General features: G+C 53.6%; 1 protein-coding gene across 1 annotated transcript; it reads right to left on the bottom strand.

The window, feature by feature from the left end:
- Positions 1 to 4,080: 4,080 nt before the first annotated feature.
- On the bottom strand, positions 4,081 to 8,416 carry FGF4 (fibroblast growth factor 4). Its single transcript, XM_017515907.2, has 3 exons — positions 7,758 to 8,416; positions 7,076 to 7,179; positions 4,081 to 6,543 (listed from the first exon to the last, which is right to left on the bottom strand). The coding sequence occupies exons 1-3, from the start codon at positions 8,095 to 8,097 to the stop codon at positions 6,367 to 6,369; spliced, it is 621 nt and encodes a 206-aa protein (XP_017371396.1). The 5' UTR covers positions 8,098 to 8,416; the 3' UTR covers positions 4,081 to 6,366.
- Between the last annotated feature and the right edge of the window lie 3,930 nt (positions 8,417 to 12,346).

Below are 12,346 nucleotides of genomic sequence, written 5' to 3'. Positions count from 1 at the left end.
ATGTATATGTATATAGAATTTGAATGATGAATTGAGAACACTTACAAATTATTCACGTTGAAGAAACACTGAGCTCATGAGCCCCTGATCTTATTTTAAAGTAGACCACAGTAAGCCAGCGCAGGCTGCATTTGAAGGGAACTGTCTTTCCAAAGGGCTGTCTTTTTTTTTTTTTTTTTTTTTTGAGACTCAGTCTTGCTCTGTCGTCCAGGCTGGAACGCATTGGCGCCATCTCAGCTCAATGCAAACTCCGCCTCCCGGGTTCCAGCAATTCTCCCGTCTCAGCCTCCTAAGTAGCTGGGACTACAGACACGTGCTACCACGCCTGGCTAATTTTTGTATTTTTAGTAGAGACGTGATTTCACCGTGTTGGCCTGGCTGGTCTAGAGCTCTTGACCTCAAGTGATCGCCCACCTCAACCTTCCAAAGTGCTGTGATTACAGGCATGAGCCACCACACCCAACCCCCTAAAAAGCCATCTTCAGAAACAAGGCAAGTGGCCCTGGGCAGGTCCCACCAGACCAGCCTCTCAGGAGAAAACCCTGGCCACACCCTAAGGAAGGGCCTTTTCTTGGCATGACAGTGTCTCCGAATACTGGGCTAGAAAATCATCCCATTAACGGGAAGCTAGAGAAGCACTGGGACGTTAAGACTGTAATTAAGTCTTTTAAGGGAATGACAGCAATACAGTAGTCCCTCCTTATCCACAGGGGACAGGTGCCAAAACCCCCCTGGATGCCTGAAACTGCACATGGTTCTGAGCCCCATACAGGCGTCCCTTGGGATCTGACGGGACTACTTCCAGGACCTCCCTCGGATACCAAACTCTGGGGATGCTCGTGTCCCTGATATGAAGTGGCATTGGATTTGCAAATAACCTACGCATGCCGGTCCTCCCATGTCCTCTAAATCATCTCTAGATGACTAACAATAGCTCATAAAATGTAAATGCTAGCCAGGTGAGGTGGCTCAGCACTGTAATCCCAGCACTTTAGGAGGCCAAGGTGGGCGGATCACCTGAGGTCAGGAGTTCAAGATCAGCCTAACCAACATGGAGAAACCCTGTCTCTACTAAAAATACAAAGCCAGGCTTGGTGGCACATGCCTGTAGTCCCAACTACTCCAGAGGCAGCCTGGGCAACAAGAGCGAAACTGTCTCAAAAAAATGTAAATGCTATGTAAATAGTTGTTACACTGTGCTGTTTAGGGAATCATTACAAGAAAAAAATAACGTGTACATGTGCAGTACAGACCCAGCTTTTTTTCCAAACATTTTCTTCTTTCTTTCCCTCCTTCCTTCCTTCCTTCCTTCCTCCTTCCTTCCTTCCTTCCTTCCTTCCTTCCTTCCTTCCTTCCTTCCTTCCTTCTCTCTCTCTCGCTCTCTCTCTCTCTGTCTCTCTTTCTCTCTTTCAAGATGGAGTCTTGCTGTGTCACCCAGGCTGGAGTGCGATGGTGCGATCTTGGCTCACTGCAACCTCCACCTCCTGTGTTCAAGTGATTCTTTTGCCTCAGCCTCCAGGGTAGCTGGGTCTACTACAGGCACCCACCACCAGGCCCAGCCAAATTTTGTATTTTTAGTAGAGAGGGGGTTTCGCCATGTTGTTCAGGCTGGTCTCAAACCCCTGACCTCAGGTGATCCGCCCACCTCAGCCTCCCAAAGTGCTAGAATTACAGGCATGAGCCACCGCGCCCGATCCTCCAAATGTTTTCAATCTGCAGGATGTAAAACCCACAGATAAGAGTGCCAACTGTATACTCTTTTTTTTCTATACATGCCAATAATGAAGTTTAATTTCTAAATTAGGCACAGTAATGAATGAGTGACTTTTTAATTTCTCTTGGGTCCTGTCCTTGACTCCCCATCGTCCCTCTATGCTAGTAGCTGGGAAACCAAGATGAAAGCTCAGTGCCACGGAGAGATTTTGCCAATGAAGGGCAGACTTTCACCCCAGAAGCTGGATGAGCCATTCCTTGTTTGGCCAGGGCAGATGTGGACAGAGGCCCGCAGAGTCTGCATGCATGAAAGGCTGCAGGTCCAGATGGCTGGATCCGGCAGGTTGCAGTCCCCTCCCCACCCCAGTGTGAATGGCCGAGGGTGGCAAATTATCGCACTGTGGGCTTAAACGACAGCAATTGATTATCTCGCAGCGCTGGAGGCTACAAGTCCGAGGTCAAGGTGTCTGCAATGTTGGTTCCTTCTGAGGCTGGGAAGGAGCCCCTGTCCCGGGCCTCTCTCCTGGCTGTTGGGCATTTGCTGGCACCCCTCAGCAGTCCTTGGCTTGTGGAAGCATCACCCGTCTACCTCCATCTTCACGCCACCTTCTCCTTGTGTCCCTTTACATGGCCTCCTTTGTAGAAGGGCACCAGTCATAGTGGATTAGGCCCCACCCCCATAGCCTCATTTTACCTTTATAAAGACCCTATTTCCAATGAACCCACATACTGAGGTACTGGGGGTTAGGACTTCAATGTATCTTTTGGAGGAAGAGGACATAATTCACCCTCTAACATCACCTACTTATTTTTTGTCATATCTAGATCACAGGTATCAAGAAATAAGGACAGAAAAGGGCTGGACTCAGTGGCCTGCAGCTGTAATCTCAACACTTTGGGAGGCCGAGGTGGGAGGATCATTTGAACTCAGGAGTTCAAGGCCACCCTGGGCAATAAAGTGAAACCCCATCTCTATAATAACATTTTCTTTTAAAAAAGGAAGAATATGATGCCTTGGAGAGCAAATTAAGTACAATTAAGGATCTTCCAACCCTGATGGCCTTTTTGCAAAGCAATTGGATATGTCTTACAAGGAGAGGGGAACCCCAGATTCTAGGTACATTAGGTCGGCATTGAGCTTTCTTAAATGCAATCTACTGCATTCATGAGTACTTCCTAGTTAAGTCTAGTCATGAATACACAGTGTGTATAACTAAACTCAAATTTTCACAAAACAGTTTGTACCTCTACTGCGATTGATACACTTAGCTAATTTTGATTCTATAAGATTTAGTTCCATTTCCTTCTTATAAAAGACTAGCTGCTGACTGGGCATGGCAGCTCACGCCTGTAACCCCAGCACTTTAGGAGGCCCAGGCAGATGGATCACCTGAGGTCAGGAGTTCGAGACCAGCCTGGCCAACATAGTGAAAACCCGCCTCTACTAAAAATACAAAAATTAGCCAGGCATGGTGGCGGGCGCCGTAATTCCAGCTACTCAGGAGGCTGAGGCAGAGGAATTGCTTGAGCTCAGGAGGTGGAGGCTGCAGTGAGCTGAGATCATGCCATTGCACTCCAGCCTGGGCAACGAGAGCAAGCAAGACTCCATCTCAAAATAAATAAGTAAAAATAAAAGGCCAGGTGAGGTGGCTCACGCCTGTAATCCCAGCATTTTGGGAGGCCACGGCAGGAGAATCACAAGGTCAGGAGTTCGAGAATAGCGTGGCCAATATGGTGAAACTAGTCTCTACTAAAAATACAAAAATTTGCCAGGCATGGTGGCACACCCCTGTAGTCCCAGCTACTCAGGAGGCTGAGGCAGGAGAATTGCTTGAACCCGGGAGGCAGAGGTTGCAGTGAGCAGAGATCATCCCACTGTGCTCTAGCATGGGTGACAGAGTGAGACTCCCTCTAAAAAAAATAAAATAAATAAAAATAAAAGACTAGCTGCAGTTCATTATATTGACTTTAATACCCATGGATGGTGTCTACTCAGATTTTGAATATTCTCAAGGCTGCCTTCTAAAGACCAGCCCTGGAGCTTCACTGCTTCCCCTAGGGAAGTGCAAATTGCTTTTGAGAACAGGAGGCCGATGGGAGGGGCACAGCGTCTGGGCTAGTTATAGCAGTGGGGATGGCGTGAATTAGCCCCATCAGGAGAATGAGAATCAACTGCAAGACTCGGTGTCATGGCAAAACTTTGTGACACTTACACCCCCCAGGCTCCTGTTTTCAAGGCTGCATTTGTGTGGACACAGCTGGCTAAAATTTGTCTCTCCTGCCCCCATCCCCACCCCCAGCCATGGAGGCTCAGGCCTCAAATAGAAAGACCCCTGGAAGACAGGGGGAGGGAACCAGGTCTTGGCATTTCAAGGCACATTTTTAATGGTTTTTAATTCCTTTCCCAATTGTGTACATCCAGTCCGGCGGCGTCTTTCTATACACGATAAACACTTATCATGGCGGTCAGCATGGCAGTGTGCACAGCACATACGTCACAACGAGGGTCGGTCGCACCTGTATAAAACTACAGACTCTGAAAACAGTGGGACCTACAGGAGCCTCGGATCCCCAGCACAGCAATATGAAAACAATATTTGAAAGGTCCAGCTACGTCCCTACAGGCATCACATATGATTTGTTGAAGAACTATCTACAGAAGTGGTCAAGGGTGATCAAATGCTGCACCTAACACATGTTATTTCTGACACCCTGATTGGGCTCGGAGACAAGAAATTCCATAATAATTTAAGGCATTTAAGACAATCATGGTTTGTTATTAGATGAAAACATTAAAATCCAGAAAGTCCTCAGCTATCCCTCCACACCCCCAATCCCACGCAGCATGGAGACCTACAAAGGTCATCTTTTCTCAACAGTACTGGAGTCTAGGGTGTGGTTTAAAAATTGAGAACATTTTATTACATTGTAGGAACAGCAGTTGAAGACGTATGGTCCTGTCTTGGTGGCTTTGCAAGTGTCTTCTTTCTTCCAGGCCTCGATTAAGAATAGTATTTTAAGTTGATGATTTGCATTCGAACAAAGCGTTTTCAAAAGGAATGTGAAAGGCAAAAACTCCAATCAGATTTTCCAGTCTTGCTGTCTGTAGACTCCCATAAAGTTAATTCGGGAGACAGTTCAGAAACATCCTAGGAGAGTATTAAAGTCTTGACGAAACATTCGGAGCATTTCTGGTAGCAAGCTAAGGTCATTTTGTATAAACTCTAAAAAGTCATTCATTAAAATTAAATGTTTGCCATCACCTCGGAACTGTTTTTAAACATCACCCACCCTGCCTCTTCCACGGTTGCTTCAACGACAGGGGTTACATTTGTAAAATATATAAAGAAAAATATAAGGTTACTTGGTGACCATATAGTGCACTGTAACAGCTGTCTGCAAATATTTTCACCATGATCACCCTTACTAAAAGTAAATCGCAGGGTGAAGATAGCTCAAACGTGACAAGGTTGGAATGGGACGCACCGACGCTATCTGCAATCTTTTTTGGCTACATATGGAAAAAAAAGCCACTTGGGATGGCAAACGCCTGCACGGGGTCTGAGCTTTCTGCAGGTTTCAGGGCTTGTGAGGTAGATGTCAAACGCACTTAAGCAGGGAATGCATCAGAAAGCAGCAGGCTCCTCCACGCAAACACTGCATCAAGTGTTTTGTACAATTACAAGGACATTTCACCTAAAAATAATAGCTAGCTGTAGCCCCTAGCTCCCTAAGCACAGGGAAGCCCATCTGGGGTGGGGATGGGGGTGGGGGTTTGTTTGTTTTAAAAAATATATTCTATCACACCATCAGAAGCATCTGCTATCACAGATTATTTTTCATCACTAGGGTTTTGTCTTGATTGCAAATACGCCATCTTCTCCATTTCTAGCCTTCCAGTGGGATACCGATTCCTCTTCATGGAATTTATGAAATAGCTTCGTCTTTTCCCCAATGATCACAGCGATGGGGGCTGTCGCTGATCCAAAAAAGGCAAACAGGAGTTTATAAAGTTGTCCAGGGGTCTCTCCCATCTGGTAGATCAAGGAAGATTGACTACAGGAAAGTTCAAAGGTCAGTCTTGGCAGATCTAAAAACAGAGTGGCAGCAAGGACTTCGACAGCGCACTTTCTGTGCCCAAAGTAAACCGATATGTCCCGATTAATAGCAACAGGGCACAAAGAGAGCAGCCTCTAAGGATACTAGCCGGGAGCCCCCTGAACTGGCTTCCAAAGCCTCGGGCAGGACTTTCTGGACAGAGAGATGCTCCACACCATACTACAGGGGTTGACATCGGAATCCAACGTCACCTTATTTTAAAACACAGAATAGCAGCACACTCCTGACAACTTTTTGACAAGTGAAAGAAATCCACTGGTAAGATTCTCCACTGTTGAACCAGAAAAGTCAGAGTTGGTTTTTTGCTTTTTGGTGATTTTTTTTTGTCTTTTTTTTTCCCCCAGAAAATTACAAAACACACCCTCAGAACCATAAATAATTTGGTGGCAATATATACACATTTAAATAATTAATTTAAATATCTTACACCTACTCTTGCATTAAACTCTTCATCTGAAGAAAGTGCACCAAGGCGGCCCTCGGTGCTCCCCTCCCGGGGGCTTCCCGAGGCTGAGGCAGGGGTCTTCCGGAGGGTCACAGCCTGGGGAGGAAGTGGGTGACCTTATTGGTGGGTGACACGCGGTTCCCATTCTTGGTCTTCCCGTTCTTTCTCAGAGCGATGAACATGCTGGGGTACTTGTAGGACTCATAGGCATTGTAGTTGTTGGGGAGGAGAATCTCCTTGAACTTGCACTCACTGGTGAAGAAGGCCTGGAACAAAGAGGGCCGCGTCAGGGCTGGGCCACCTCTTGAGCAAGGTACCCAGCCTGGGGCCAGGGGTCAGAACCCCCTTCTGTCCCAGCCCCCACTCTGGGCTGAGATGTCTCTCCTGAGCACTTAGGGTGTCAAGACCCTCACAGGGTGAGAAGGGGACATGGCCAGCCCACAACAGCTGGTGCTCCCACCACCTGCCCTGCACCTAGCAGCCAGAGAATTCACCCTTTCTCAAGCCTAAAGCCGGCAGTTCCACCGCTGGGACCCAGCCCTCTGAACTAGAGAAGGGAAGGGCTCTCAAAAGCGTCCTTTCCTGGGGCTGAGAGGGGCTCACTCAGGGATGGCAGGAACCTCATCGTTACCGCCTTGGGGCTGCCTCCTTTGTCTGGGCAGGCCTGACAGTCCGGTGACCCGGTGACCCTGCCACCCCTCCAAGATCCAGGCACAGGTGGGGCTGGAGAAGCCAGGATCCCGCCAGCCATGTCCGCTGTTCCCAACGAGATGCCTGGCCAGACCCTGCGGTACTCACCGAGCCATAGAGCTTGCCCTTGCTGCTCATGGCCACGAAGAACCGGCTGGCCACGCCGAAGATGCTCACCACGCCCCGCTCCACGGGTGAGAGCTCCAGCAGGCCTGGGGGCGGGGCGCAGGTCATTGCGGGGCAGGTGACCCTTGGCCCACTCCGCCCCTCGCCCTGTTCGTCTCCGGGGACCCTATTTCTGGGGTGGTGGTGGAGATAAAGGGCCCAGGGTCCCTGGCGCAGGCCTCCCTCAAGGGCTACCGGGGCCCAAGCTTGCGCTAGCTCAGATTAGCTTGCCGGTGTAGGGGACCCCCGGCGGCCTCACCCAGTCCCGGACCTTCAGAGGCGAGCCAAGCCCGGCGGTCCCCCGGCCTGGCCCAGGCCGGGGCGCGTGTTTCCGGCCACCTATGGTTGCACCGCGCGCCCTGTCCCCACGGGCGAAAGCGCTGGAATTCGGCGCTGGGAGCCCGAGCTTCTGAAGGCGGGAGGCGGGGCCCGGCCTCAGGGGTTGCTCTGGGCTGCTGGAGCCAAGAGTACCTGCTCGTCGGAAGGGACCCGAGCCTAAGTCCGCCCCGGCTCCCAGGGCCCTCAAGCAGGTGCCCGCCGGGGTCTCAGCGTGTGACCGAGCGCGTGGGCAGGGGAGGCCGTTGCCCCCAGCCCCCGCCCCTTCCCGCCCGGCCGCGCCACTCACTGTCGCGGGTGTCCGCGTGCGCGCCGCCGATGCGGCCGTCGCGGAGCACCTGGAGGTGGAAGCCGATGCCCACGTTGCAGTAGAGCCGCCGCAGCCGCTTGATGCCCAGCAGGTAGTCGCCGGCGCCGCTCTGGACGGCCGCCTCCTTGGGCTGCGATGCCACCGGCAGGCGCGTCAGGGAGCGCGCCAGCAGGCTCTCCCAGCTGCGCTCCAGCTCGGCCTCCAGCGTGCCGTTGGGTGCGGTGGGTGCGGCGGCGCCCCCTCGGCCCGCCCAGGGCCCCAGCAAGGCCAGCAGGACCGCGGGGAGCAGTGCCGCCGCGGCAGTCCCGGGCCCCGACATCCCGGCCCGAGGGCCGCGCGTCTGTCAGGCGGTCCGTGCGCCTGGGAAGCTGGGGGTCAGAGCTGCGTCTGGGGTGGCCCGCGGGAGCGCACGGCGGAGTTCGGGCTGGAGTGCGCAGCGGAGCAGGAGCGCAAGACGAGCGACTGGGCCCCCGGTAGCCGGGCGCTACCCCGGCTGCATGGAGCGGGGAACCCGGCGGAAAGCGCACGGCTGGAGCTGGGACCCTGCGGAGCAGTGCGCGCCTCCCTGCGCGCCGGGCCCGCCCGAGGCCGAGCTGCTATATATATAGCCCGGCGCCCCCTCCTACTCGCTCTCTCCCGCTGGGGGCCGTTCGCGTTCGCCTGGGCGCCCGGGGCGCTGTAGTGTTCGCGGCTGGTCGCAGGCCGCCTGCCAATCAGGACCGGGGGAGGGGAGGAGGCCGGGGACGAGCGCCGCGAGTGCCACCTGGAGGGACCCTGGCCCCCACCCTTGGCTCCGCCCGGCCCACGAACCTGTTCGTTCCGCCCCTCGTGGCTCCTACACTTCTGGCTTTTCAGCCCGTTTGCCTCTTGCACTTTGTCCCTGCCTGTCCCCTTCCCCGCCTCCCTCTCTGCTCCGGCCGCCTGGGCGCAGCCCTAACCCAGGCACCCTTAAGCTCCGAGTGGACGCAGAAGTCAGCTGCTGTTGCCTGCCCTTCACCTTTCGGAGGCTCACGGGAACTTGGTTTCTCTGCTGGGTCCTTGAGGACCGGCCTGGGAAGGAAGGAGGGGTGGGTAAGAGCAGAAAGCAACACTGGGGCCTGGCTGGGCAAGGGAAGGCCCTGTGGCTACAGGCGGGAGGGAGGCCACCCCTACCCTCTACGTCTTGGCCCTACAGGCGTGGCGCGTTTCGGGGCTGGAGTTCTGAATACCTGGTGGAGGTCCACCTGGGCCAAAGGACAAGGTGGCAGAGACCCACCCAGGGAGGCCTGGCCCTGCAACCCCCTAGCACACAACCCTGCCTGAAAGGACAGGTGGCAGGGCGCAGGGCCAGAGGGGATATTCACCATCCCCTGCTCCTTTGATTCCGCGGCAGAGATATGCATGCACCACAGCCAGAGCCCTCAGTCTAGCAGGGACCCAGCCAGGCCTCTGGAAGGCTCCCCTCTCCCGCTCATGGTTCCACCTCCCACTGTGCCCATTATGGCCTGATGGGGCCCGGCCCAGCTAGATGCAGGCCCACCTAGGTGTGAAAAGCCCTGTTCTTTGTGGTTCCTGACGAGCTGGCCCTCCCTGCAGGCCCGCCTAGCCACAGCTGCAGGGGGTTTGGTGCCTACGCCACCCCTCCTACTACCAGCACCTGTGACCAGAGATGGCCACAGACCGCCTCTGCCCCCTCCACCTCCACCCCATCTGCACATCCAGAGCCCTGGGACCCCTCCAGAAGTCTGCTGAGGCTTGTTAGTGCCCCTGGAGGGGACCTGGGAGGCTTGAGGGCTCTACTCCAAGGTGCAGATGGGGGGCATTTGGGGGTCATCAAGTGGCTTTGGCAGGACCAGGGCCTCAGCTCAGGATCTCTCGAGAGGCTCTTTGCTCCTCCTTGGGCCTGCAGCCTGCCTGGGCAGCACCACCCAGACCGGGCCTTCCTGGGCTCCAGCTCACAGCTGCAAGGTGCAACCTGGCTGCCTCTGGGCCCCTGGGCTCCCAGATGAGCCTGCAGAGCTGGTGCCAAGAAGACATCCCTGGCCTGGGTGCAGGGTGCAGGGGATCTGGAGCCCACCCCTCACTTGCTGTGTGGTCTTTTCATCTCTGAGTCCCTGACTCCCCATTTGCAAAAAGGCACGGGAGGTGGGCTTTCCTCCCTTGGCCTGGGTCCACCTGAACACGCCCTCTGGGGAAGTGAGACGCAGGCCTGGAGACCCACCTGTGCCAGCTGACCTGAGCAGAGGGCCTCTGATGTCTTCCCCCAGCTTTTGATAGGATGTGGCCCCTTTCTTCCCAGGACTCTCACAGCAAGCTCAGTTTAGGGCTCCCCAAGGACCCCTCCCTGTCTCTCTTATTTGCTGTGAGTTCAGCAAAGGACGCTGCGGGCGGCTGACTTATCTCGCAGAACTGCAGGCACACCCACACAGGATAGATGCTCTTGGTGACTAGAGGGCTAACAGGCAGCAGGGCTTTTAGGAGTTGGGAATTCCCAGCAGAACTGATCTGGAATCTGGCTTCCACCTTGCCACTGGGGGTCCCTGAGCACACTGCCAACCTCTGCAGGCCCTGGCCTCCTCCACTGTCTGACGGAGACAACAGAGGCACAGGTAAGGATGAACTGCGGGTGAAGGATGCTCCAGGAAGCACTTGCTGATCTGCATCTGACCCCCTTCCGTGCCCCTGGCCCTTGACCCGGCTTCTCACCTGCTTCCCTTCTGCTCCTGCGTTGCCCCAACACTGACCGCGTCATCTCCCCCTGCTTCCCACTGGACGTCCCCTGGCCCCAGACCTTCCTGCCAGAGACTCCTCCCATTCAGGTTTGCCCTCAAAGAGTAGCTGCTCGGGGATGCCTTCTGGGTCCCCCACCGCATCTTTCTGGTTGGAGCTTCTTTGAGCTCTTAAAGAACCTTCTGCACTTGTTCACTGCCCCTCCACCGCATTTAGATTGTCACCTCTATGGGGCAAGCCCGTATTTGTGTTGTTGACAGTTGTACCTCCAGTGCTGGGCACACAGTAGGTGCTCAATAGGTGTTTGTAAATGGCTGGCTAAGTGCACTGGGTGCTCTTCCATCAGCAGTCCTCTCTGCAAGCTGCCCCGCCCAATCTGCCACTGCGCCTGGGGCGGACAGACAGAGGTACCTGCAAAGGCCTCAGACCCAGCCGCCGGGTCCCCATAGGAAGCTCTGTGCTGGCTTTTTCTTTTTAATTTTTATTTTTTTGAAACAGAGTCTCCCACTGTCACCTGGGCTGGAGTGCAGTGGTGCAATTTTGGCTCACTGCAACCTCTGCCTCCCGGGTTCAAGTGATTGTCCTGCCTCAGCCTCCCAAGTGGCTGGGATTACAGGCGCCTGCCACCAAGCCCGGCTAATTTTTTTGTGTTTTATGTAGGGTTTCACTATGTTGGCCAAGCTGGTCTTGAACTCCTAACCTTGTGATCCAGCTGCCTCGGCCTCCCAAAGTGCTGGGATTACAGGTGTGAGCCACTGCACCTGGACCCTCACTTAGCTTGGCCCCAAAGTTCTGCTGTGCTACACCCCAGGAAGCCCACTCTGCCAAATCCTGGGAGTTTGAGGAAGGCTTGGGGCCATATTGGGCTTCCTGCTGGGTTAAAGTTTAGGCTGTCTCCCTGTTAGTTGTATAACCTTACACTGTCTCACTTCTTAGCATTCTCAGTTTCCCCATCTGTAAAATGGGCATCGGCTGATGCAGCCTTAGTAAGACAGCGCCTGAACCCAGGAAGAGGCTGAGCAAAGTGAGCTGTTTAGACTGCAAGCCTCTTGGGGATGGTTTGGACTGGGCCTGGTTAACAGTAAATGCTGGGAATTTGTGAAATAAACAAAGCCATGTCTTTATCCGATGGAAGCCTCCCTATTCATCATCAGCTACTGGAGGGGAACTCACTGAGAGAGGAGCAGAGGCTCGGAAACCCCTCACAGTGACCTTTTTCGACCTCCAAAAAATCTGAATGGTCCCTTCTCCCGCTGAAAATGTGAAGGAGCTTCTCGGAGCCACCAGCTCAGCTGTTAAGAACTTACTTGGCTTAATAGTAATAATAATAAAGAAGAAAGTGCTGCATAAAACCCTGCTTCTAGTCCTCGGGGCAAAATAACTGAGCTCAGCCCGGGGCAAGGGCTCAGACTGTGTAGACTTGGTAAATAGCTCAACTACTTTCACAATTCCACTTCCCTTTCTTGGCTTCGGTAAGACACCTTCACAATGACATCTTTCTTCAAAAGTCCAGGGGCATGATAAGTCTGGCGGGATAGACTGGTCTACACTGAGCAGAAGCCTCCCGAGAGAAGTGGCTTGTTTTTCTTTAGGACCTTCAGAATAAGGGGAGATTGAGCCAATTAAAAAAAAACTTTTAAAAAATGGTGTTAAATTGGATTCGGTGGCTCACACTTGTAATCCCAGCACTTTGAGAAGCCGAGGCGGGCGGATGACTTGAAGTCAGGAGTTTGAGACCAGCCTGGCCAACATGGTGAAATGCCATCTCTACTAAAAACACAAAATTAGCTGGGCGTGGTGGTGTGTGCCTGTAATCCCAGCTACTCAGGAGGCTGAGGCAGGAGAATTGCTTGAATCTG

Source organism: Cebus imitator, unplaced genomic scaffold, assembly GCF_001604975.1.
Source record: "Cebus imitator isolate Cc_AM_T3 unplaced genomic scaffold, Cebus_imitator-1.0 Scaffold564, whole genome shotgun sequence".
Taxonomy (NCBI): domain Eukaryota; kingdom Metazoa; phylum Chordata; class Mammalia; order Primates; family Cebidae; genus Cebus; species Cebus imitator.
This window is presented reverse-complemented; position numbering and strand designations above follow the sequence as displayed.